The 22,620-nt window shown below is 40.8% G+C and overlaps 1 protein-coding gene across 1 annotated transcript; it reads right to left on the bottom strand.

Moving 5' to 3' along the window:
* Nucleotides 1-410: 410 nt before the first annotated feature.
* Nucleotides 411-22,399, bottom strand: elk4 (ETS transcription factor ELK4). The gene is made up of 6 exons (XM_040003336.1): nucleotides 22,165-22,399; nucleotides 10,730-10,944; nucleotides 7,385-8,158; nucleotides 5,209-5,451; nucleotides 3,948-4,067; nucleotides 411-3,867 (listed from the first exon to the last, which is right to left on the bottom strand). Exons 2-6 carry the CDS (start codon nucleotides 10,934-10,936, stop codon nucleotides 3,769-3,771), a joined length of 1,443 nt encoding a protein of 480 aa, XP_039859270.1. The 5' UTR covers nucleotides 10,937-10,944; nucleotides 22,165-22,399; the 3' UTR covers nucleotides 411-3,768.
* Nucleotides 22,400-22,620: the final 221 nt, after the last annotated feature.

The following is a 22,620-nucleotide window of genomic DNA, read 5'->3' as shown; positions in this document are numbered from 1 at the left end:
TTCAGTCTGCATGCCAAAACACCTTTGGGCACATTAAATTCTTAATATTTGAGAGTTTATTACGGTTCATTCTTAAAGTCTTTCAAGAGTTTTCAGTCAAGACGCTTTCACTGTTTGAACTGGACAGATCAATGTGGTAACTTAAGCACATAACCTAGTCTGGAACAACTTGTATTCAAAGTGGTGATGTAGACAATGTAGCAATGTTTTCAAGCTTGATGCTGATGCTGCTGGACTACAGCACTACTGGAATTACAACAGAGAATCGATGTATTTAGAGGCTATTCCTGATCATTTTCAGTCAATAAAATTAAATTCATAAGTTTAGAAAGTGAAATTCATTTAAAAGTGAAACTGATTTGTGTGAGTGTATGCACGTGTTTGTTTTCTGGCGGACATTAAAGACGCAGTCAGTTAGAGATCTTTTATTATTGGTCTCACCTAACTCTTTTGATATAAACACTTCCTCGCACATCAATACGCCACTTAAGACAAGCAGCTTGTAAACATTTGAAAAAAGCATCAAACAGTTGGAGAACTGGACAATACAAAGCAAGAAGGGGCTCAATTTGTCCAAAACAAGATTTTACATTTGAAGGAAAAGTCAAGGGGGGAAAAAATAAAATAAAATCAGAATACAAAAACAAATATGTCGATGAATAAAAGGCCAAGAGGAAATTTTAAATGGAGTTGAGGTTGAGGTCACATTCCAGCTATTTCATAGTTTTTTTTTCATTAAAGTTACTGCAAAAATATGCAATATAGCTTACCAATTCTATTGGGTATAAAGTCATACAAATAAATATTAAGTGGCAGTGCCTGATTACAAATTATTGTAAATTTATTTGATACACGGTAAAAGATTAAACTCTTGTTTGCCATATAAAATACCAAGTGCATAATTGTTTCCTCCCTTTGGGAAAATAGACATTTCTCAGTAAGCAAACAACATTTCAAAGAGCAACTCTGAGGCATAGAAAAGTGACAGAATCCAATACTACAGGAACCCCGAAGATTTAAGTGCAAACGTTTCATCACAACATCTGCATTTACAATATCAGCACTATTATCAAAACACATAACATAGAAAATGCAGATTTAGATTTATCCCATAAGGCTTTGATTCCCTACAAAACAAAACAAAAATGGCCAACATCGCCACGGGGCTGTCGTTGCCACCTCCTCCTAAATCCACAAGAGGAAACACATGCACAGAGAGAACATTAAATCAGAAAACCCAACATAGGAGACATCTAACTACTTGGCCATTACAAAAATAGAAATTAATCTTAAAATTCTATTTGTGTTACAGGAAAATAAAGAAGATTACACACAAACAAAAGCTTAAACAGGTCTTCTATATATATTCATATACTTTCTGAGTAGAACATTGAGAAGCAGGCTGGAAACAGACATGGCTGCCCACTTTAATACACTGCCTGATTACATTTTACATGCTGTGCATGTTGCTGTCCGTATGTACAGTAAAGCATCCAGAAGGTCACTGCGGCACATTTGAGCTGCAGTGTGCTTGTGCACAAAACATCCCTGGTGAAGTTTTACTCCAAACTTCCGGGGTTTGGTCTAAGATATGGCATAAAAGCGAAGAGGAGAGCTGTGGTATACTGTTCCATCGCTTTACCTCCATCCAGTATCGGGAGAAACGTGGGCGCGGCTGTGGTAAGGCACCATATATCACTCTGATGGACAGTGGGGTCAGTTAGTTGAGCAGAAATGAGCAGTAAGTTCCCCCACTCCCCAACATCCATCCCTGGGGTGCAAAGTCTGGTAAACACACAAAATTCAGTGTGTTTTATCCAAGTATTGTGTAAACATGTCATGTACAATTTGCATGTTTAGCATAGAAAGGTGGGATTTACCACCTTTGGGATTTCAGTCTGTCACTCAGACGTATGGCTTTAAAATCAGTGGCAAAGAAGGTGCAAACCTCTCATGGCTGATCAGCGAATAGAGGGTCCTAAGGGGGAATGAGCTTTTCTGGAGATGAGCCACAACATGATGGCTGCTCTCATGAAGAGAGAATAATCTGGGGTGTGTTTAAAGGTACTGTGAGCGAACTGCGAACTAGTAAATCTCGGAGAAACAAGCAGATAGCTCTTACAATGGCCAGCGACAACACATATGGAACACCAAGGCTGGCGTGTGGGGTAGTAACCAACAAACCACCTTCAACTGTCTGATATAATCCCCAACACAGCAGGTGTGCACTGTGGCACATGAAGGTTCATTAGCATATGATGAGGGGTGACCATAAATGCTTTGGCTCGTCACTGCATGTTCAGATGACTAACAGCCAGTGCTGGGAACCAACAACAGCACTGACACGCCAAGCAACACGTCAGATATCAGTGAGGCTGTAAAAGATGCTGGGAATGTTTCCTGGGAGAAGAATCCTTCTGGTTTCAGCTCCCACCAAAGATTAACTAATACATCAGCTCAAAGATATTACGTCTTTAAAAACACCACCTCAGCTGACAGAATAACCCAGTATATATGATGTCTGCCATTTTTACTGCATGTTAAACAAATTGTACAGAAAAGATGGACACAGTCTCCACGACATTGCCAATTGGTTTTGGTTTAAACATTTTGAAGCCTCAGTGTTAGGAAACAAGAGGCTGTAAACATACATTTTAATGCTGTACTGGAGACTTCTCCACATCACCTGTCTTTTGCATAACTACATCAGATAATGATAAACTGGTGTTGGCACAGGTGAGCTTTCATCCATACTGAACTAATGTTATGCATATTAATCACTGAGCTTTAGCGGTTTCTGCTGGAGTGGCAGTAGAGTGGCTGCTATGCTATTTTCTCTCGGCTTTTCTCTTACATGGTTTGTTTGAGACACTTATGGTAAGAGCCGTTAACATGATGCCTGAATTACAAATGAAGGATTTGTCGTTGCTTGGAGAAAGAGTTATGGCTTCGCTTTCTTTCATTCCCACGTGAAAGCTTTACCAACCGGAGGCAGACCAGCTCATTCTGGATTTCAGACCTATTCTACTAGAGACGCACGATTCACTAGAGCTGATACACCGAGGCAAGGTTCATGGTTCAGCTTGGATTATGGCCACATGTCACGATAAGACAGAGCAGCTGAGGCAAGGCTTAACATTTAAATTTGTGTTGAGACCTGGCTAAAAGATAGAGGAGCTGCAGGTAAACATGCAGGTTGAAATAAATCCGTTAAACTAGAGGAAAAGTTAAGGACTGAGCACAAAACCAAACAGAATCACTGTGAGCAGGCCCGGTGTCGTGTTTGGCAAGAACACTTTAGCACGAGAAAAGAAGGTCTGAGTCTATAAAAGGAAAGATTCAGCTGCTCCGTGTGTCCAGGTATGAAGACTGCAGCTGCTGAGGGTTCAGTCCACGTGCACATCCTGCTTCCATAAAAAAGGGGTTTCAAAAAACAACTTTCTTTCAACTTTTGTGACACAAGGAGCCCCAAAAAAGCCAGACTCGGTTTAAGTGTGTTGGTATTATTAAGATAATAGTGAAGATGAAAATAAACGAGCACAGCAAAGCAGTCACACAGCAGGCCTACCGACACTTCTCCACACACCTGAGCGTAGTGTGAATCCTGTGGCAGAGAACTTCAAAGCACCAGAGTGATGTGAAATAAACACTCAGCTCATCGTCCTGGATGTGGGTGGAGAAGGTGGAGTAGGAGCGGGAGAAGAGTAGGTGTCTGGCTTTCTGGGTCCAAATGTGTTGGTACTGAGGGGAGGAGGAGACGGGCTACTCCTATGTTTTCTGAGGGTCCGGTGAAATGGGGCCAGGTGTGTTGGTCCCGTCCATGCTGTGCACTGGGATCTGGAACTGGGGGGTGACGACCGACGGAAACTGAAAGAGATTATCAAGGGGTGAGTTAGATGCACCGATAGATACAGAAAGACTGACTGAGAGCAGAGAGCGGCACTGACTTGGAACAGGTGGCCTCCCTGGCGTCGCGTGGCTGGGCTGAGTGGAGCGACCGGACTGAGCGTGCTCCAGAAGTGGATGTTGGAGAGAAGCGGGCTTGGAGTCAGCAGAAGCGTTGGAGTCTAGGGAGGACAAAACAAGGCCCACACTTAAACTAGACTGAGATTAATGTACGTAAATGATAAAGATGTTTTTATAGCAGATTTTTAAAAATAAATAAATACACATTGGGTGTCAGTTTGGCTGAGTGAGAGAGCAGCGGCCTGCTGCATGTCTTCCCTCTCCATCTTCACTGTTTCACTATCCAAATATGCAAAAACACAGAGTCATGACTTTCTAGTCATTGTGATGCACAGAGGTGTCACGTTGCATTTTTGGAGTTTATTTCTAGTCTAACTGTTAGGATCACGATGCTTTTGTTCGACTCCAGTGTTGCCCATTAGCAGCAGCAGAATGTATTTCGCGGAGGAACCCTGAGAATGCAATTACAACGCACTAATAGACCTTATCAAGGTCCGGGAAGTAGGATGCTGAGGATGCTGCAGGATACCCAAGGGGATCATAGAGAATCTGCACATCCACAGCTACTTGAATGAATAAATATGCATGTGATAAAGACAAACAAGTCCCAGGCTGTGTGACGTAAGAGACTTTTTCCCCAGTGGCAAAACTTCTTTACCCAACAACACAGACATTATGTTAGACATCAGAAAAAAGAACAATAGTTTCCTGAAAACATAAATAGACATTCAAACAGAAGCAAACTGCTTTTACATGACACCTTGGAAATTACTCTTTCATTGTCATTAAAAGTGATCGAGACCTCTCACACATTGCGTTAGTTGAAAATATCCCCATTCAGTCTAAAAATATCTGGATAGGATTTTGATCTAGTTTTATAGAAAGACAGGAAATAACAGGATGGATCACCATGCGTTAAAAATCAACTACAGCTAAAACCTCTGATGCCACCAGTGCAGCTCTGACTCCATCACAGGCTGCGAACAGAGAAAACATGAACTCAGTCTGAGCTGGATCTCATGACCAGACCTGGCTGGCCTGCTGGGGGACAAACAACACAATTACATCTAACAGACTGTGACATTTTATACAGCAGCGCACGCAGGCATGTGATCTGTAAATAGCATGACCAGGAAGACTCAAACATCACAACAAAGCAAGGGAGCATCAGTTAATCCTGAAGCACTGCTGCCCCCTGCTGGACATGATCACTACCTGTTTGAGCCGTTTCTGTGAACTCACCTGAAGCATTGCTGGTGTGAGCGAGGCAGTAGGCAGTGAGGGGCTGCAGAGATTCATGGGGGAGAAGTCAGAGGCAGTGACGAGCAGAGCTGGTGGGCTGAGCTGCAGGATTTTGGGGGGCTTGCGTGCCTTTCCTGAGCTCTGGGTGCTGACTGTGGTGCTGCTGCTCACTGAGGAGGAACTGGTTTCAGTGTCCAACATGCTGGTCTCATCTCCAGACAGGACAACGCTGCTCTCCATCTGCTGCTCAAAGACAGGTTCTCTGTTTTTACTCTGACATATTCAAACTATTAATATCTGACTCAATATGATGGACAGCAAATCAGCACAACCCGCCAAAGAGAACTAGAACAGGAGTCCATAGTGACTTTAGTGGGCATGCTCATTCCATTTAACTTTATTGTTAAAATGTCTAGTTTTAATTTGGTGTTTATTGTTTTCAATTAGTTCTACTTTTCATTATATGGAGGGGTATTTGTCAGGTGTACCACGTCAAAAAGATATATTCTAACAGACAAGTCAAAGTTTTAGCTGAGTTCTACTTAACTATAATAACCTTGGTAAAGGTGCATCGAGTGTAGCGCTGAGAGGAGATTAAAGTCAGACTTTGACAGGACTGTAAAATTTATGGAGTAATCCAGTCAGTTGTTTTATCACCAGTATTTATGGCATCACAAAAAAGCAGCTGCAGAATTCTAAAATACACTTTGACGTTCTTTTATAGACATTACTATCAATATAAAAACACACATAATAAACTAAATCAAATATCCTGTATTATAAAAAAAGTTCAACCATTTTTAAAGAAAATGAACTGCTTGAAAACTCTAAATATGTATGATATCCAGTACTGTGTAAAACTCCAGACTTTGTGTGGTTTTCTGTAATCTTGAACAAGAGTTCTCCAGACTTTCTGAAGGCCTGTCAAAGATTTTTCTGCAGATATTGGCTGCCTTTTCCCCAAGTCCTTTTTTTGGTTTTGTTTCTTTAGTCGCTTAACACTGACCTATGAATCATTCAAGCAAAAAAGAAAGGCACATAAATAAACAGTGTTGTATATACATGTAACAGAAAACTTGGCAATCCTATTTCTTTTTGCACTTTTTGCAAGGTGACTCAGAAAGAGCTAATAGCTGCAAACTTGGCATATCAAAAAGAAGGGGCAAAAAAATTACTTATAGCAGATGAACAGTATCTAAAGGTCATGTCCTGGGAAGAAAAGGCTGGCAAAACTGCCAACAGTGAGCATCCAAAGTCTGTTAAACACAGCAGAGGCCGTGTCCCTCTGTAGCATGGACATGGTTTGGTTATGAAAAGTCTGCCACGGACCAGAAAACTGTACTATGCAAATTATGCAGGAAACCGGTTCCCACCTCAGACTGAAACCCGGCAAACCTCTACCACCTATGCAAGAATCAGGTGAAAGAGTATGGAGACAGTTTATGGATGAGAAGTAAAAAAGAGCCGTCAGGTGCTCAAAATAAACCTTAGACTCAAACGTTAGAACAGAACGCAGCACGCCGTGTAATAAATACAAAGAAAACGGCGGCCGTTACAACTTATGTCTAAAAATGTATCGTTTCATGCATCAGTTAAAACACTCGACTCCAGGTACATGACGCGCAGCTGAAAACACTTCACGCAAGTCGAGCTGCCCGAGATTCACAGAATTTACAGAAAATGTTACATTTCTGTGATATATAGCGTTGTCGGGACGATATATCGGGATATGAGATTTTGGTCATATCGCACAGCCCTACTATCAGTCAGTGACCCACCCAGAGCCAGCATTGAAGCAGCGTGGGATCATTTTAACAGAAACAGAACAAAATGTAGTCAACATCCAAACAAGGGCTTTCAATGTCCTTCAAGAAGTCTGGAGAACTTTTCCTAAAGACTACTTAAAGTACCGCTGACAAATAAAGGTGGTCATACCAAATATGGAGTTTCAAGCTCTTTAAAATTGTACAATCTCGTGTGTACTGTACTTCCACGTCTGTTTGCACATGTTTCAATAAATCGTTGCACCTCCAAGCAAAATTTTAATAATTTCAGTTTTAATTATAACTAAAATTGAGGCGTGATTCAAGGCTCTTGCACAGTACTGTACTATGATGATGTGTGATTGTTCCACTGAGCAGAGTGACCGTCTCTCTGCGTTTGAATGTATACTTGCCTTCTCCTGTGCCTGAGAATTTGTGGGCTCCGGTGCCTGAGCGTCTGTGGGCTGAGAAGATCCAGACTCAATGTCGCTGTCAATCACCAGCTCCTGGGAAGAGTCTGGCACTAGATTGGGCGAGGGGCTGGTTGAGGTCAGATCTGGGAGGCTGAACGTTGGTTCTGATGGGCGGATGTTATCGAATGAGTAAATGGTCTGTGGTGGCAGGGAGGAGTGTGTGCTGATGTCTTCAGCCCTGCGGGGAGGAGTTTGAAGAGAATCCAAGGGGCTGGGCATGAGGCCGGGCTCTATAGCAACCTGAGGAGGCAGTGCTGGTGCTGGTTTTTGAGGGGTGTTCCCGAACTTGATGACTGAGGGCAAAGCAGTGGGTTGCTGCGTTTGAGGCAGCGTCTCCTGGCCCTGTGAAGCGGCAGTGACAGCCCTCTTCTCAGCCATCTTCTCTGCTGGATTCTCTATTTTGATGGACTTGAAGAGCTGCCGCCCATTTTGCAGCGAGTTGAGCGTGAAGGACGTGTACATGCCAGAGTGAATGTAGTCATTGCGGTTCGACTGCTTGGTGCTGGAGGCCAGAGATGCTGCGCTAACTCCCACCCTGGCTCTGTCGCCAGACTCGGCCTCCTGCACAATGTCGTCTGCCCTCTTCGATAGTGGAGTGGTACCCCCTGCGCCCGCATCCACGCCCTCTGCTCGAGTGACGTCTCCTTTGAGGATGTCAGGATAGGACACGAAGCGATAGACAAACTTCTGACCGTTCACCTTCTTTATGATGTTCTACAAAACAGAAACACAGCGTGATAATTATGCACGCACACAGCTAGTGCAGTGTGAGACTGTGGTAGTATGTTTCTAAGAAAAAATATAGAGTCAAACCACAGAAAGGCTTTGTGCGTGGGACAGATCCGTCTTTCCTGTCTGTACGAATCTACTAACCACGAATGCTGCAGCCAAACATACCAGACCAGCCCTGCCCTGCACGCCCACAGGGTCAGCCTGAGACTCAGCCAAACCGCGAGCAGAGTGGGAGACAGACAGCTCTCTCCTTCTCTTCAACATGTCACAGAGCAGTAGGTTTGAAAGGCCCCTCCCCACACTCAAAAATGCATTTGACTCTTATTGTAGACAACCAAGTGTGGTACTTAAAGAGGAAGTGGGAATGATTCGGTGACATTACTACTGCTTTGAAGCCAATCATGGTGCCACATGTGTCACAGATTACTACTGAAAACTGTTTTCCTATACGTCTGTATATACTCTGGAATGGTTGCTCTTTGATGCAGCTGTCTGGAGGAAACGATCTCCGAGTCTCCAGCTGCTGCTTCAAAACACACAACAGCTGCACACTTGATTTCACACACATCAGAATGTGATCAAACTTACAGTACACGTTTTGGAATGTGAGTCTTTATGTAGCTAACATTCCGCCTCCTGGACAACATGCCGGGGAGCATTTTTAAATATTCAAATTTAAAATTCCCTTCTGCTTCATCTGACCTCAGGGGCTTTTTGAAATTCGAGAAATAGGACAAGAATAGAACAAGTGATTCATCATAGATTAACTGTGCTAATGTCATATACTCCAGCATTATCTTATCTATAAAACAATCATCAGTATCTAGAAAACAAGGCCAGGAGACTGTGCTGCACATTTAGTGGGGAAACTATTGCTGATCTCTACTAGAGAAATCAGAGATGATCTGAACCTGTATGGCCCTCAGCCCAAGGTGCCATCTCTGAAGCTGAATGACGCTACCATGAGTAAACTGCAGGTCCTCTAAAGGTCACTTGAACCTGGCTGTAAAAGCAAAGTGATCTCCACAGACTCCCAGTTTAAAAGCCTTAACTTGACATCGTGAAAAAGCATATTTACATCCCAGTTTAAAAATGGTTTTCCAACTAATGGCTATTTTACTCCTTCACAACAAATGCATGGTAGCTGAGGGGTTTTTGTTTTTACTTCTCCTGTTTGGATTTTACTGAGGTTTACAGTAAGGAGCATGTCAGCTTGGATTGACAGATGCGGTTATGGTTGCCTTAGCTCTGCTAATTGGAGTCAAAGAACTCGATCGCTTGACCACATTTGAGGGTTTGAGTATGTTAATGGCCTAATTTGATAAATAACATCCCGCTGTGAGACAAAACCCATTCAATAAGTCTGTGCTTCAATTTCAGTGAAATTCAGTTATTTTATTAGTCTGTTACTTACCGCTGTAGGTCTCTGCATTGCACAGTTTATAAATATGGTCAGCTTTGGCTCCAAAGTGCATGTTTCAAAATGAGGAGTCCAAAAACCACAGACGGTATATAAATCTTTTCAGACTAAGGAAAAAAAAATTGAGAAATTGCCACAACTGTGTGCTTTTGGCTCTTTACCCTCTGCCTCCGTTAGCTTTGAAAGCTAAGTCTGTTTCACTAGTCACTCTTTGTGTTACTTAAGTGGTGTTACCAGTAACAGACCAGTCTCAGATTCAGATTTTTACAGTTGCAATCACTGCAACTTTCTTGGCTGATTCTGATTTGTTGTAACTGCATCCCGCCGATACAGATCTTCTTTTTATACCCGATTTTCTTTCTAAAACCTATAATAAAATAAAAAACAACTTTTCTTCAATAAAAAAAGTTTTATTTTCACAATAACAGAAATTATTCAACTTTACAGTTTTCACAAGTTCTCACTTAAACAACTGAAAATAAACTGCTCTCCTGCTGTAAGAGGTACAAACTCTGAAAACAAGTGACCTGACATATTTTAGCTTACAGCACAGAAGCAGGTGCAACAGTTTCGTACAGCAAAACAAATGGCAGTAACTTGTATCACGTTGCAGTATGTTTATAAACTCCTTCGATAAAGAGACTTTTACGCTACTCTCTTTTTCACCTGTCTCTATAATTCTCCTCATAACCACTTTGATCCTTTGCCTGTACTTAGCCTGCTAGCTTGTGACTGGCTATGAGTAGCTTTAGCCCTTTTGCCTCTGCTAGCTTCTTTAAAATACCCATGTTCAGCTGGGTGAGGGGGATTTTTAAAACACCCAAATAATAATAAAAAAAACAAAACAAAGAACAACTTTTCAAGGCAGTTAAGGCTCACAGCAGCTGGTAGCCCACCAACCACACAGTACACACCCTATCAGCCACAGGAAAAAACATATCCTGACATCATCTGGCCTACATGAACACCAGCCTGCAATTGGTTGAATGTTTAAGAATACTGAAGAACAATGAATGGTTTATGTTCAGTCTTAATGAACTGAAAGTGTAATAACTGTTACTTGAAGAACAAAAAAAACCTGAGCTTTCAGCTGCGATGTATCCCACCTGATAGAAGACTATAGACGTGCTTACCTTGTCATAGTAGTATCTGAGTGCCCTGCTCAGTTTGTCATAGTTCATATTGGGCTTGTTCTTGCGGGCTCCCCACAGCCGGGCCACCTCCTCAGCCTGCAGCAGTTTGAACTCCCCTTCGTCATTGGTCCAGCAGATGAGCTGCTCATTGTTGGAATCCAACAGAAGCTGAAGCAGGAACTGCCACAGGGTGACGGAGTTGTCCATGTCTCTCACTGAAAAAAAAACAAGGCAGGGACAAAAAAATAAATAAAAAAATGACGCTTTGGGTCAGTATTAAATCAAATACTGAGATCCCACAGACATGTGGCCCCAATTTATATTATATTACATCTTATAACTAAAGATTTACAGCTTTTACAGGACCAGGTGGAATATCTGCTACAAGCACTGTTCACCTGTGTGGTTCTGCCATTGTATGTATTACTGTAGGGTCTACCTTACAATATAAAGCACCTTGAGGCGACTGTAGTTGTGATTTGGCGCTGTATAACTAAAATTGAACTGAATTGCTAGATAATAATGCAGCCACACACTCTGCTGAATAAACGGAAGACTTGTTTCTTTACCAGCTGGACTGAGTCAAAAATCTTCGATGCCACACTTGTTATGGAAATTTCTAATACGCAGAGAACACAGTCACTTTGGTTCGTCTTCATATCTTGGTGAGCAGGAGCATTCTGAATGACTGCGGTTGTTTACAACCATGACACACTCATACTAAATGGAAAATCACATACTTCACTTTAAGCCAATTATTCAGAGATAAACATCAAAATTAACAATGCAATGTGGTTACTATGCAGTCGTGCTCAGGCCCAAATATCTTTCTCACATGTCGGGAGGTATTCACAAAATTCCCTTCCTAAAATGTAATAAAGGCGGCTCAGAAAGGAGACTTGCTGAAGGGGCCCAGGATATGCACAGGTGTGTCATCTGCAGAGGTGTTTATGTATATATTGTATAAGTGTTAACAGACCTCTCTGCATTGAATCATATCTGTTATTAACCTCTGTCTCTCTTCCACAGCATGTCTTTATCCTGTCTTCCTTCTCTCACCCCAAACAATCACAGCAGACGGCCCCGCCCCTCCCTGAGCCTGGTTCTGCCGGAGGTTTCTTCCTGTTAAAAGGGAGTTTTTCCTTCCCACTGTCGCCAAAGTGCTTGCTCATAGAGGGTCATATGATTGTTGGGTTTTTCTCTGTATCTATGAAGCGCTTTGAGGCGACTTTTGTTGTGATTTAGCGCTATATAAATAAAATTGAATATATTTATGTCTACAGTTCCAATAAATGACTGTAGGAACAGGACTCTTTAAAAGAACTTTTATGGGTTTGTTTTTTTATAAAGATGATCAAACTTCATGCCTTTCACTGTTTCTCTGTGTGTGATTTAAAAAAAGTGTCTGATATGTTGTTGCACTGCACCATGTTGTGAATTAAATTGACAGCAGCTAAGCTTCGATCACTGACCAGAGAGGAAGAACTTGGTGCAGACCAGCGTTTGTTATTTTTATGTACCATGCCTTTAATGTAGTGTTCAACATTGCGGGACTATGAAGCACTTGTGACATCCACAAGCAGCAACCCCCGACTGGGTAGCAGGCAGCTATTTCTACCCTGCTGCTAATGGCCCACGCTTTGCTAGACAGGGCTGTTTCCAAATTTTACAAAAGGCAATTACGACAAGCAAAACAATTTTCCGTATTATAAACTACAATAGAAACGGTCACTAACACAAATACTGGATTTACATTAAACAATTTAATAAAAAACTAAAAAAAAAAAAAAAAAAAAATACCTAAAAGGATCTAAAATTAAAAAAAAAAAAAAAAAAAAGGATCCCACACACAATTCCATTCTTGGTCTTTCCCAGAAACTTTAGACTGTTTTCCATTCTCTGGGGATACAGTCGCCTGAACACCCTCAAAAAGTACAAAGAAGAAAAACAGGTGAGTCCTAAGTATAATAAGTATAAGTGATAAGTGACTGCCTCCACTTCACACTAAAATTAGCACCCTTATTCATAACAGATTCAACACACATTTACCCACACAGTAATCAATTACATTTGATTTCATGTGGCTAAAATTGTCTCTTTATCTAACAGACTCATTCTGCCATACACCAAACAGCTGCTCGAGTGCCTGGAAGGCAAAGACAGAATCACACACACAAATCATGTAAATGTATAAAGTAACCAGTTCTTCCAGGCACATTTACACTTTGAAACAAAATACCAGTTATTCTGAACCAAAAATAACGCACCTCCTTATCACAGGCACAACAGTAGTTACACTATAACAGAACAGTATGTCAAAGGTCACATTTAATTGGCACTGCTTTAAAGTGATGGATCCAAGTCAAAGGTGACTCGTTTTTGTTAGAAGGCTGTTTTCTTGCCTCCTCTGCTCACATTTCTAGTGGGAGTGATTAAGACATGAGGGGAGGAGCTGAGGATGAGAATCATTGATGTGCAATTCTGGATAACTGTGAAGGAACTCTGACAAAGATTGCTATAAGAATATTTACAGCTTGGTTAATTAATGCACATCTTTTCAAATGCTAGAAGATGCAATCACCACTCAAGAGTATGTTGAGAGAGGGCCGACAAAACCAAAATAAATGGTCACTGTTGGCTAGTTGAGCTAAGACTTGGAGCAAGTGGAATTTTTCTTAAAATGAAACTGAAGGAATGTGAAAAGATCTGGCACCCTTTCATTTTTGACCATTTTGACCAGTGTCCATTTATGTGGCAACAGTGATAGTTCTCTTCTTGTCTCATTTTCTTCTTACTGTCGTTATTTTTCATTGATTCCCTGTTTTGTTTTTTAATTGTGTATCTTTTTTTTAAAGCTATAAGACAAAGATGTTTGAGCATTTAAACAGCCAGAACAACTCAAGCTGCCAACTCATGCACTAAATTATATGTAGGAAAACATTCCACCTTAACAGTTGCCAGCTGCCTTGGAACAACAGTGAATTTGATCATTATTTTGTTACCAGAACATACTGTACATGGACTGTCTGATAAAGACGGTGAGTCAGAGGCCCTGGCACAGTCAAATGACTTTAGGAACTGTCTACTCAGTTACATCTAAGTGTTATATGTAGAACTGCCATCATAAGAACGGTGGTTACATCACTTCACAAATCAGCCACAAATAACTGCACTCTGGTTTTTAAGTAGACAGCAATTTTAAAGAAGGGTAAAGTCTGAGGTGGTCACCATCAGAAGTGTGCATCCCCCAAATAACACAATAACTGTAGCAATGACAGTGGTAGCAGCATTAATACGACTGCCACCCGTAAAAGTGTAACCATGCAGCCTTAACGATTTGACTCTGTCCAATCCTTACCGGCTGTGTGATGAAGCGATCAGTTTCACTATAGCCTCATACCGTGGCGTACAGTACTGTTCAAAAGCCTCAAGCCAGCTCTCATTTCTTTAGATTCGGCCTCCAAAAAGCCAGTAATCTTGAGCAATAGTTCTCCAGGATTTCTAAATGTCTTTCAAATTTTTACTTCACTCACTTGTTTTCAGTCCAGTCCTTCTACCTGACCATTTTCAGAGGAATGGGTTACGATTTATTATTATGACTTATGAATCATTCAAGTACAAAAGGCACCTAACTCAAAGGATGAACCAGCGTAAGAGAATTTAGCAAAGAACCAATATATAATTCTATCTTCAGATACACAGAATTTGCCATCACTGACAAACACAAAATAGAACTGTTGCACCAATTAGTAAAAGCGTTATTAGCCAAAAACTGATAACTTATATGATCTTTTGGTGCATAGTGTGTCCTTTTTAAGAAGACATGCTTAAGGAAGAGAAACTGGGAGAAAAGAATGAGGTATGCCAAATGACACAGGAACTGGACTGAAAAGCAGCTGGACTTTTGAAGTGATGGATTCAAATCTTAGGTTTAAATCATCACCAAATACCCAGAGGTCAGGAGACAGGTACAACAGTGTGTGTTTCCAGGCATCTGTACAACAAGGTGGAGCCTCTGTCATGGTTTGGAACTGCATTTGGGGATCTTGTCAAAGATGAAGGAATAATGAACACAGAAAAGAGCAATCTGATTTTGTCATACCAAATATTGACTTTCAAGCTCAGTAGAATTGCACAAACTCCATTTTTGCCACATTTACATATTAGATATATGCAGGCCTGCTGAGGCCCATGTGTTTCTGTCTTTGAGTCATGGTGGGAAACAACACCAAGTGAATATGCTTATTATGCTAATTTAGCAGAAAAGAGTCCTGTTATTTGCAGATAAATCGCGGTTTCAACAACACTGCAAACAACTGAGTAACAATCAAAAGGCTGACTTTTGATAACACTTTGGTTTCCTGTATTGTTTTGTAATTTTCAGATCATGTCCTCGGTGTGATTTTCTTTCATTCTTGTGATTGACTTTACTGATATGACAGTGCGCTCTGATTCCAGCCCACAAACACAGGCGGCACACCCACACAGGTGTCCTCACTATAACTAATTAGGACTATGTGGGAGTGTACAGAATGTTGCTGACTGCCATCTCTCTCCACATTGCAGCTCACATATTTGTAAGCACCAACTTTTATTTTCTTTTTGTTCCATGCTTTGTGATCTTGAAATCAAGAGCACAGGCAACTGGTACATCTTACTTCAAACCAGCTAAGACAGCCTAACTATAGTTCTTCCTGCTTGTTACCTCAGCTGGGTGCATCTCTCAAGGGTCACCTAATTATATGGTTTCAAAAAGAAAAATGAGAAGTTCCTTTTCTCAGCAGGGAAAAGGCTTCTATGGAATTAGAAAAAAAATCAGCCGAGTTCATGTTGTGAGTGACACTGCTGCAAGTCCTATAGTGAAGACAGCAGAGGAACAAATGTATATTGAGTGAGCGGATACTACACATAACCCTAAAAGTACACAAGAGTATAGCTGCCCTTTGTCTTCGGTGCTCCTTATCCTGCCAACTCTCTGGACTCGTGCAGTTTTTGGACATAAAAAAAAAGAGTGGACAATCTCTTTCTATTTGGCTGGGGGCAGGTGACAGTTTCATTATAACAACATCCTGCTTTTCATGTAACCTTTTTTCAACCTGTTTAGAATTATGAAAACAATAACCTGGAATCTCTGGTCCTTTCTCACACTTTAATGCTATGACAACAATTTTCGTGCAGTTGCTGTGCTGTGGAAAGCAACAGTCTAAAGCTAAATGCTTTCAATTTTTTCACTGCATATTAAGAGCAAAAGACCGTGCAAGTGTAGAGTAAATGTAGCTAAACAAATCTGAAATGGAAGGCGGAAAATGTATGTGGTAAGCAAGCAAGCTGCTCTACAACTTGTATCTAATTGTAGCAAGATTTGTTAACAACAGAGCTGCACAACTAAGACCATCAGGCACATTAAATCTGGCCCTCCTGCTCCAAAACGTAGCCAATCTCCATAGACTCCCATGTTAGAATGCACGGTTTTACAGCACATTTGCAGCCTGGGTCAGGCTAATCGCAGCATTTATCAAAGATAGGGCAATAAGAATGATGAGCTTCCTTGTAACATGTTCAGTATATTTTGGTTTTCTGGTATTAGTTTACTGTTAAAAGAAAGGTTCAACAGTAATTTGCGATTGTCTGGTGACAAGCAAGGGGAATGGACAACTGTTTCCAATAGAATAAAAAAAAATAGAATTATTAAATGCCTGCAGCCTTATCAATTATTTTAATCACCACTGGAATGCGTGCGACAGTTTCTCATTCCAAAACAATGACATCAAATTTAAGGCAGTGGAGCAACAAGCAAAAGCGCCTAATAGGGCTGGGCGATATGACCCAAAATTCATATCTCGATATTTTTTAGCTGGATGGCGATATAAGATATATATCTCGATATATTTTTTTAAAGCCATAAAGTAAGAACAAAAAGAGAGTTCTTAGTCAAAGCTGTGTCCCAGATGTCACACAGGCACTTTTATTAACATAGAGCAGATGTACATAAAATAAATTATGAGCATTTATTAAATAATCATGCTCCATAAATAAAAGAAAACAATGTTGTTTTTGTGCATAACAAAAAGCTCACAATTGTGCAGTCAAAATGTAAACTAAAAGACGCTGAGCACAATAACAAAGACAGATTTCACAGCTGCTCTGTTCCCAACTTGTACTGCGTGACTGACAGCCTGGAGTTTGAAATCCGCTTCGCAACCACGTCTCTTAACAGGTGCCATTTATGGTCCTTATACACAGTAGGGTAATATTACGTTGAAGCACAGTACGTATCACTCCGCGAGCCTCAGCCGTAATGCTCCGACAATCCATCAAGCGGTGCAGCCCCGTAGCTTACCAAAGTCGTACTAAAACATTTTTGACAGATTGCTGAGCGCCGTGTTCCACATAAAATCGGTTCGCGGCCATCAAGCACAACCAGAATTCATACATAAGGCACGCTGTCAACTTTTGAGAAAATGAAAGGATTTTAGTCCGTGCAGCACCTCTGGGCTGCATGGCGTTAGCGTGGTTAGCTCGTTAGCGTGGTTAGCTAGCTAACACGTTGACGCCGTCCAGCCCCACGCACGGGGCGATGCGCAGTAACTCGTTAACGGAGATTTGCCGTGTCCATCTTGTCGCTTCCTGCAGGTGAAGCGATGGGGGAGGAGGGGGAGTTGTGTTCAGTGAAGGAGAGGCGAGGCCGAGTAACGTTGCGTAAAGACGAAAGTGGACGAAAGAGAGGCAAACTTGCGGCTCCACAAGTATAATTATAACGTAACATAGACTATATCGATATAAAGGATATTGTCACATCTTATATCTCGTATAAAAATATATCGATATTTTTTAAAAACTCGATATATCGCCCAGCTCTAGCGCCCAACCCTAACAGGAGCTTTTGCTTGTTGGTTTCCAACAGTAAGCTGGTATTAATCATGTAGTACTAATTATGGGTGGGCAATATACTGAATATACTTCATGCATATTTGCAAGTTTTTCCACGTACAATGGTTAAAATGGCTTTATTGTAATCATCATGTATAAATTGGAAATATTAAGCTGTCTGCAGTGTATCAGCTTTGGGGTTTTTTCTACCACATGCTGTGAATGCATCATTAATTCCCCCTCCCAACCAGGACATTTTCTACCTAGCACACTACGCTGAGCATGCGTGCTTATATACTACCAGATAGGGAAAAATATGGAGACTGCGGGAGTTTCAGACATGCGAGGGAATACTCGCTGTCGTTTGGATTTCATACGGAGGATGCCGAACAAAATGCAGTCATTTGCAAAGCTTTCCATAAAACTATTGCTGCAAAAGGTAGCAGTACCACGAATTTATTCCACCAGCTGAAAAGTCATCCACTGCAAAATGAAGACTGTTTTAAACTCAGCCTGTCAACGTCTCCCTACACGCCAAAGAAAATGTTAAATAAATCAGCTGTGATACTTGTGACTGTTCTTGGTCAGGTGTTTTTATAGTCACTCACTGTATAGATCTGTAATTTGAGGTCATCACATTTTTTATTTTACAATTTTTATATAAGCAAAAAGAATACCTTTTTAATTTCAATTGTTTTATTTTGTCTCCTGAATTCTACGGCACTATGTAGTTAAAAACAACATTAGTATACGGCGTATCATGATATAGCCAAAACATGTTGTGATTAGATTTTCCTCATATCGCCCAGCCCTAGTACTAATGGTATCAGTCTACAGCTCTATGCTGACTGTATGCCAGCGTTAATTTAATTATTTCATTCACAGAACACAATTGCTTCACTTTTCACAATTTACTCACTCTTCTTTGAAAATTAAGTCAATGCTAACCAGCTAGCTATGCACTGGTTGGTTAGGTTGCTATTGTGGTGGTCATCAACGTCTTTCAGTTGTCTTGAGTTCTTGAGTTTTCTCAAGACTGAATGCAATGCATGCGCTCTGTGAATGCAATGAATCAAATGCACAAACAGCACATAAATACAACGTCTTTGTCTCCATCCATACTGGCTGTATTTTCCAAAAGGCACTGGATCGACTAGCTAAGCTGCAATGTTTTGGTTTTGACTGGGTTCCATTTTTGTACAGTTCATTGTCCAAATACTGTGCCACAAACACTCTCCTACTGGCTTTAATGGTAGTATATCATAGAATTCCCAGCATTTTGAGTCAAGCCCCATCATTCAGCATCAGCACAGGTCCATATATGTGAGGAACTGAGAACCCTGTGCTTAACTTATTTCCAACAGCAATGCTGCCAAAACAACAGGGAAACAGGCATGTTTTCAATGAAGGAATAATCTGAAAAAAAAAGTTCCATCTCTCTGCTTCTCTTCTACTTTCTGTGGTCACATCATGTTTTTGCTGTCAGATGACTGTACCGGAAAAACATATTAACACAGATTAAACCTGCCAAATTTTCAGTTTGCTTTTCTTCACTGCTTAAGTCACAATTTTTTTAATAAGAAGGCATCTGATAAAATTGCCCAATCACATACAGTAAAGACTTGGCTGGTCTGTGATTTCAGTTCATATCATCCAAACCAGGATTTACACAGTCAGGTACAATTTCTTTCCCCAAGCCATCACGTCCCACCCCAACTCACACATCAGCACTTCAAACACACGTACAACACAAACACTGACACATAAACATAAACATCACCACCACACAGGACAAGCGCAATACTTTGGCGCAACAGTGCATGTCTGCATAAACATTGTACATCTGTTTGTTTGTTCTTTAAAATATTCACTATTTATTTGTTTTTTTATTGTTATTTATTCAATTTCGTTGAACATATGATGTTCAATGACAATAAAAGGATTCCGATTCACACGTTATAAATGTGAGTAAAGTTTCTTCTTAGCTGATACACTGATGGTACATAGCTGACACTTTTTCCGAACTCTATAAAGGCCAGTTTCGAGCCAAGGAAAACCCTGCTACCATCACAAGTTCTGTGGTAAACACTAGAGAGACTTAATCATTGTTGAATAGGAATAATTTTTAATACTTTGCTTAGAAGGTTTGTGTTTTGTTGACTAATATATCAATGCACACTGATATAAATGGAAGAAGGGCTGTTCTTTAAAAAAAAATTTAAAACAACAAAAAAAACTTATCTATTGACCATTTTCCCTCATTAGGACTAGGGCTGCCACAATTAGTCGACTAGTCACGATTACGTTGACTTTCAAGATCGTCGATGACTAATTTAATAGGCGACGAGTTGTTTAAAGCCTTTTAAGATCTTGAAAGACGCAGGAATAAGCAGTAGGATTTAAGAGTGCAATAACTGACTGAAACAGAAGATGGCAGCATGGAATGTACAAGGAGTCCAGCTGCCGTTAAACCCCGAAGAAAAAGAAGCAGTGCCTGGTATTGTAGCTGTATCCACATTTCGGTGGCCGCATTTGTAGGCCAATTACATTACAGCGACACGGCGAAGCCTGTCCAAATTTGAAGACTCCCCCAAACACGGCCGAAAAATGAGTCCTTCATTTCCCCAGATGTGAAGGATGGGTCGGGTGTATCCTTCGTGGCCCAACCTATCCCAGGATTCATAGTGCGGCCCAGCCAATTCCTGTTTCCAACAATGGCAGCAGCTACTTAGTTTTAATATTACTCCTATTACTATTTCTGGGTCACAAAATAAACTTTTAGCATATTTTCAGGCGAGAATGTAGCTGTGTAAACTTCAAATATCTGCTTGGTTTATCAAGACATCACATATTTGCAAAAGTGCTCCGACGTTTTTGGAGACGTCTGTTACCCACCAGCTCAATAGCTCGTTTTTCAGTTCAAGGCTCACTAGAGCGGCCAGAACATCGAACTCTCAGCACATAATTTTCAAACCCCCCGCGGACTTTTGCTACTCATATATATAAGTCACTTAGATAACTTAAAAATGTTGTTGTTTGGCTTTTTTCAGTATTTTATTTGTTCCTCGGAAAATCGGTTTGGCTGAGATTAAAGTTATAGTTTTTACACAGCTGAATAAATGTCAAAAAGAACTGATTAAACAGAAGTGTGAGATGGTCGAGAATTTACTCCAGTGTCCTGTTATATTTTAGATAGCAAGAAGCTGAGTTTATTAAACTCCACTGAGACAATCTGCAAATTTCATCAAAAGTTTAATAAACAATCATCTTGTCTTTATTTTTAGTTAGGACATACCTTAAACACATCAAGCTGTAAGCTAATGATAGTTATATAAGAGCAGACACATGCTGGTGCAATAAGCCGTACATTTTACATGATCTGATTAGTCGACTAATCGCAAAAATAATCGGTGACTAGTCAACTATCAAAATAATCGTTTGTGGCAGCCCTAATTAGGACATTAGTACATAGAATTGAATGTGTGTATGTGTGTGTGAGAGAAAGATTTTTTTACGCATTTATCAAATGATAGTAATAAAAGCATTGATAAAAGCCACCCAACATCACCCCCGTCTATATTTTGGAGTGCTGTGTTCAGATGATATATATATATATATATATATATATATATATATATATATATATGCGCATGATAGCTTTATTTAAAAAGTCTAATGGATCATGCTTGGAGCCCAGTCTCAGTAATCTACAAGTGATGTAGTTTTGGAAAAGGACGTGGCTGCCTTATTTTGTAAGAAGCTCGTTTTTTCCTCATGCTTACTCTTCAGTTTTAATAACATCTCCTATTGCAGGTTTTATGTACCTGTAAGTCACAGCTCCACTCCTCTTGCGCACAACAACTTATTACTGAGGTGATCGCTGCTGCTGCTGTGTGTCGCTGGCTTTTTCATCTGCGATTCTTGTTATTTTGTCCAAGTAACAGGTTCAATATGACTTATGCTCTCGTCAGTATCTGTCAACATGTGTGCATATAAGCTTCTTATGGGCCAGGGAATAATAAATCTGTCCTGACTCATCGAAACCTGCTGGGATGGAGACACCCAAACCCACACACTCACACAATCTGTCCCAAACTGTCGTGTTAAACCGGTGATATCAGGGCAAAAATAGGACAGTGTCAAAACTGGTGCCAGGGAAGAAGATTACCACTGAATGTTATGCAACTCCTGACATTAGCTGCAAATGTTATCTATGCAGATAACGTCAGCTAGGTCAAATCAGTCAAATGAGGTGTGTTATTCGTGTGGTGCGAACGCTAGGACCCGAGTTGCTGGTTTTCTCCCCTGTCACAGCAAAGCACCCACACAGTTCAAAATAAAAGACCACTTGTTGATAGGTAACGTTTGCTAGTTTCGTCACCGTCAACACAGGCTGGACGTCTTTTTCCCCTCGAGACTTGCAAGTCTCGAGCTATAGCTTCGAAGCTACGTTTAGCGCGAGCGCAAACATCCGCGTACACCAACAAATCAAAGCAGTCTGTTATTTTGCTAACTCTAAGTTAGCACTTAGCTAACCTGGCGTTAGCTTTGCCTGCTAACATTACCTCGCTCGCGGAGCCCGCTGAATTTCCGAGTCGTCGAGCCGCATCGAAATATTCCCCAAACATTTCCGGAGGGCTTTCTATGCGACCATAGCTCAGGAAACAAGTTTCAAACAGAACGTCAAGCAAATGCCTGAACATCAAACACATTAAACTGTATTTGGCTCCCACTGACGAGATATCCTCTGAACAGGAAATAATGTCGCGTTCAACGTTCCTCGTACACTTCCAGTTCAGTGAATTATCCGCCTTCAACTGCTTCAGTGTGCTGGCGGCACTAGATTTTTTTTTATTGGTAAAACCTGAGCATCAAACGCATTCGAGTTACGAAACTAGTGTAAGAATAGTCGCTTTTCTTGCTGGATATGCGTTTAATGTTAGCAGTGTTATTATTAAATCGGCTTAAAAGTTATACCGTGCAATCTTCAGTGTTTGCACCTGCTTTTGGTTGCAAAAAAT

This window comes from Simochromis diagramma, unplaced genomic scaffold, assembly GCF_900408965.1.
Source record: "Simochromis diagramma unplaced genomic scaffold, fSimDia1.1 OVJJ01000646.1, whole genome shotgun sequence".
NCBI classification, from domain to species: Eukaryota; Metazoa; Chordata; class Actinopteri; order Cichliformes; family Cichlidae; genus Simochromis; species Simochromis diagramma.
The sequence above is the reverse complement of the archived record's forward strand: the minus strand, read 5'-3'. Positions and strand labels throughout refer to the sequence as shown.

What these genes read in the sequence shown, in the direction of transcription:
- elk4 (XM_040003336.1), bottom strand. Translation starts at nt 10,936, where the DNA reads ATGGACAACTCCGTCACCCTGTGGCAGTTCCTGCTTCAGCTTCTGTTG. An exon ending in TCAGATACTACTATGACAAG is followed by an intron (nt 8,159 to 10,729) that starts GTAAGCACGTCT and finishes TCTGTTTTGTAG; the next exon opens with AACATCATAAAGAAGGTGAA. An exon ending in AGGGAGGCCACCTGTTCCAA is followed by an intron (nt 3,868 to 3,947) that starts GTCAGTGCCGCT and finishes AATCTCTTTCAG; the next exon opens with TTTCCGTCGGTCGTCACCCC.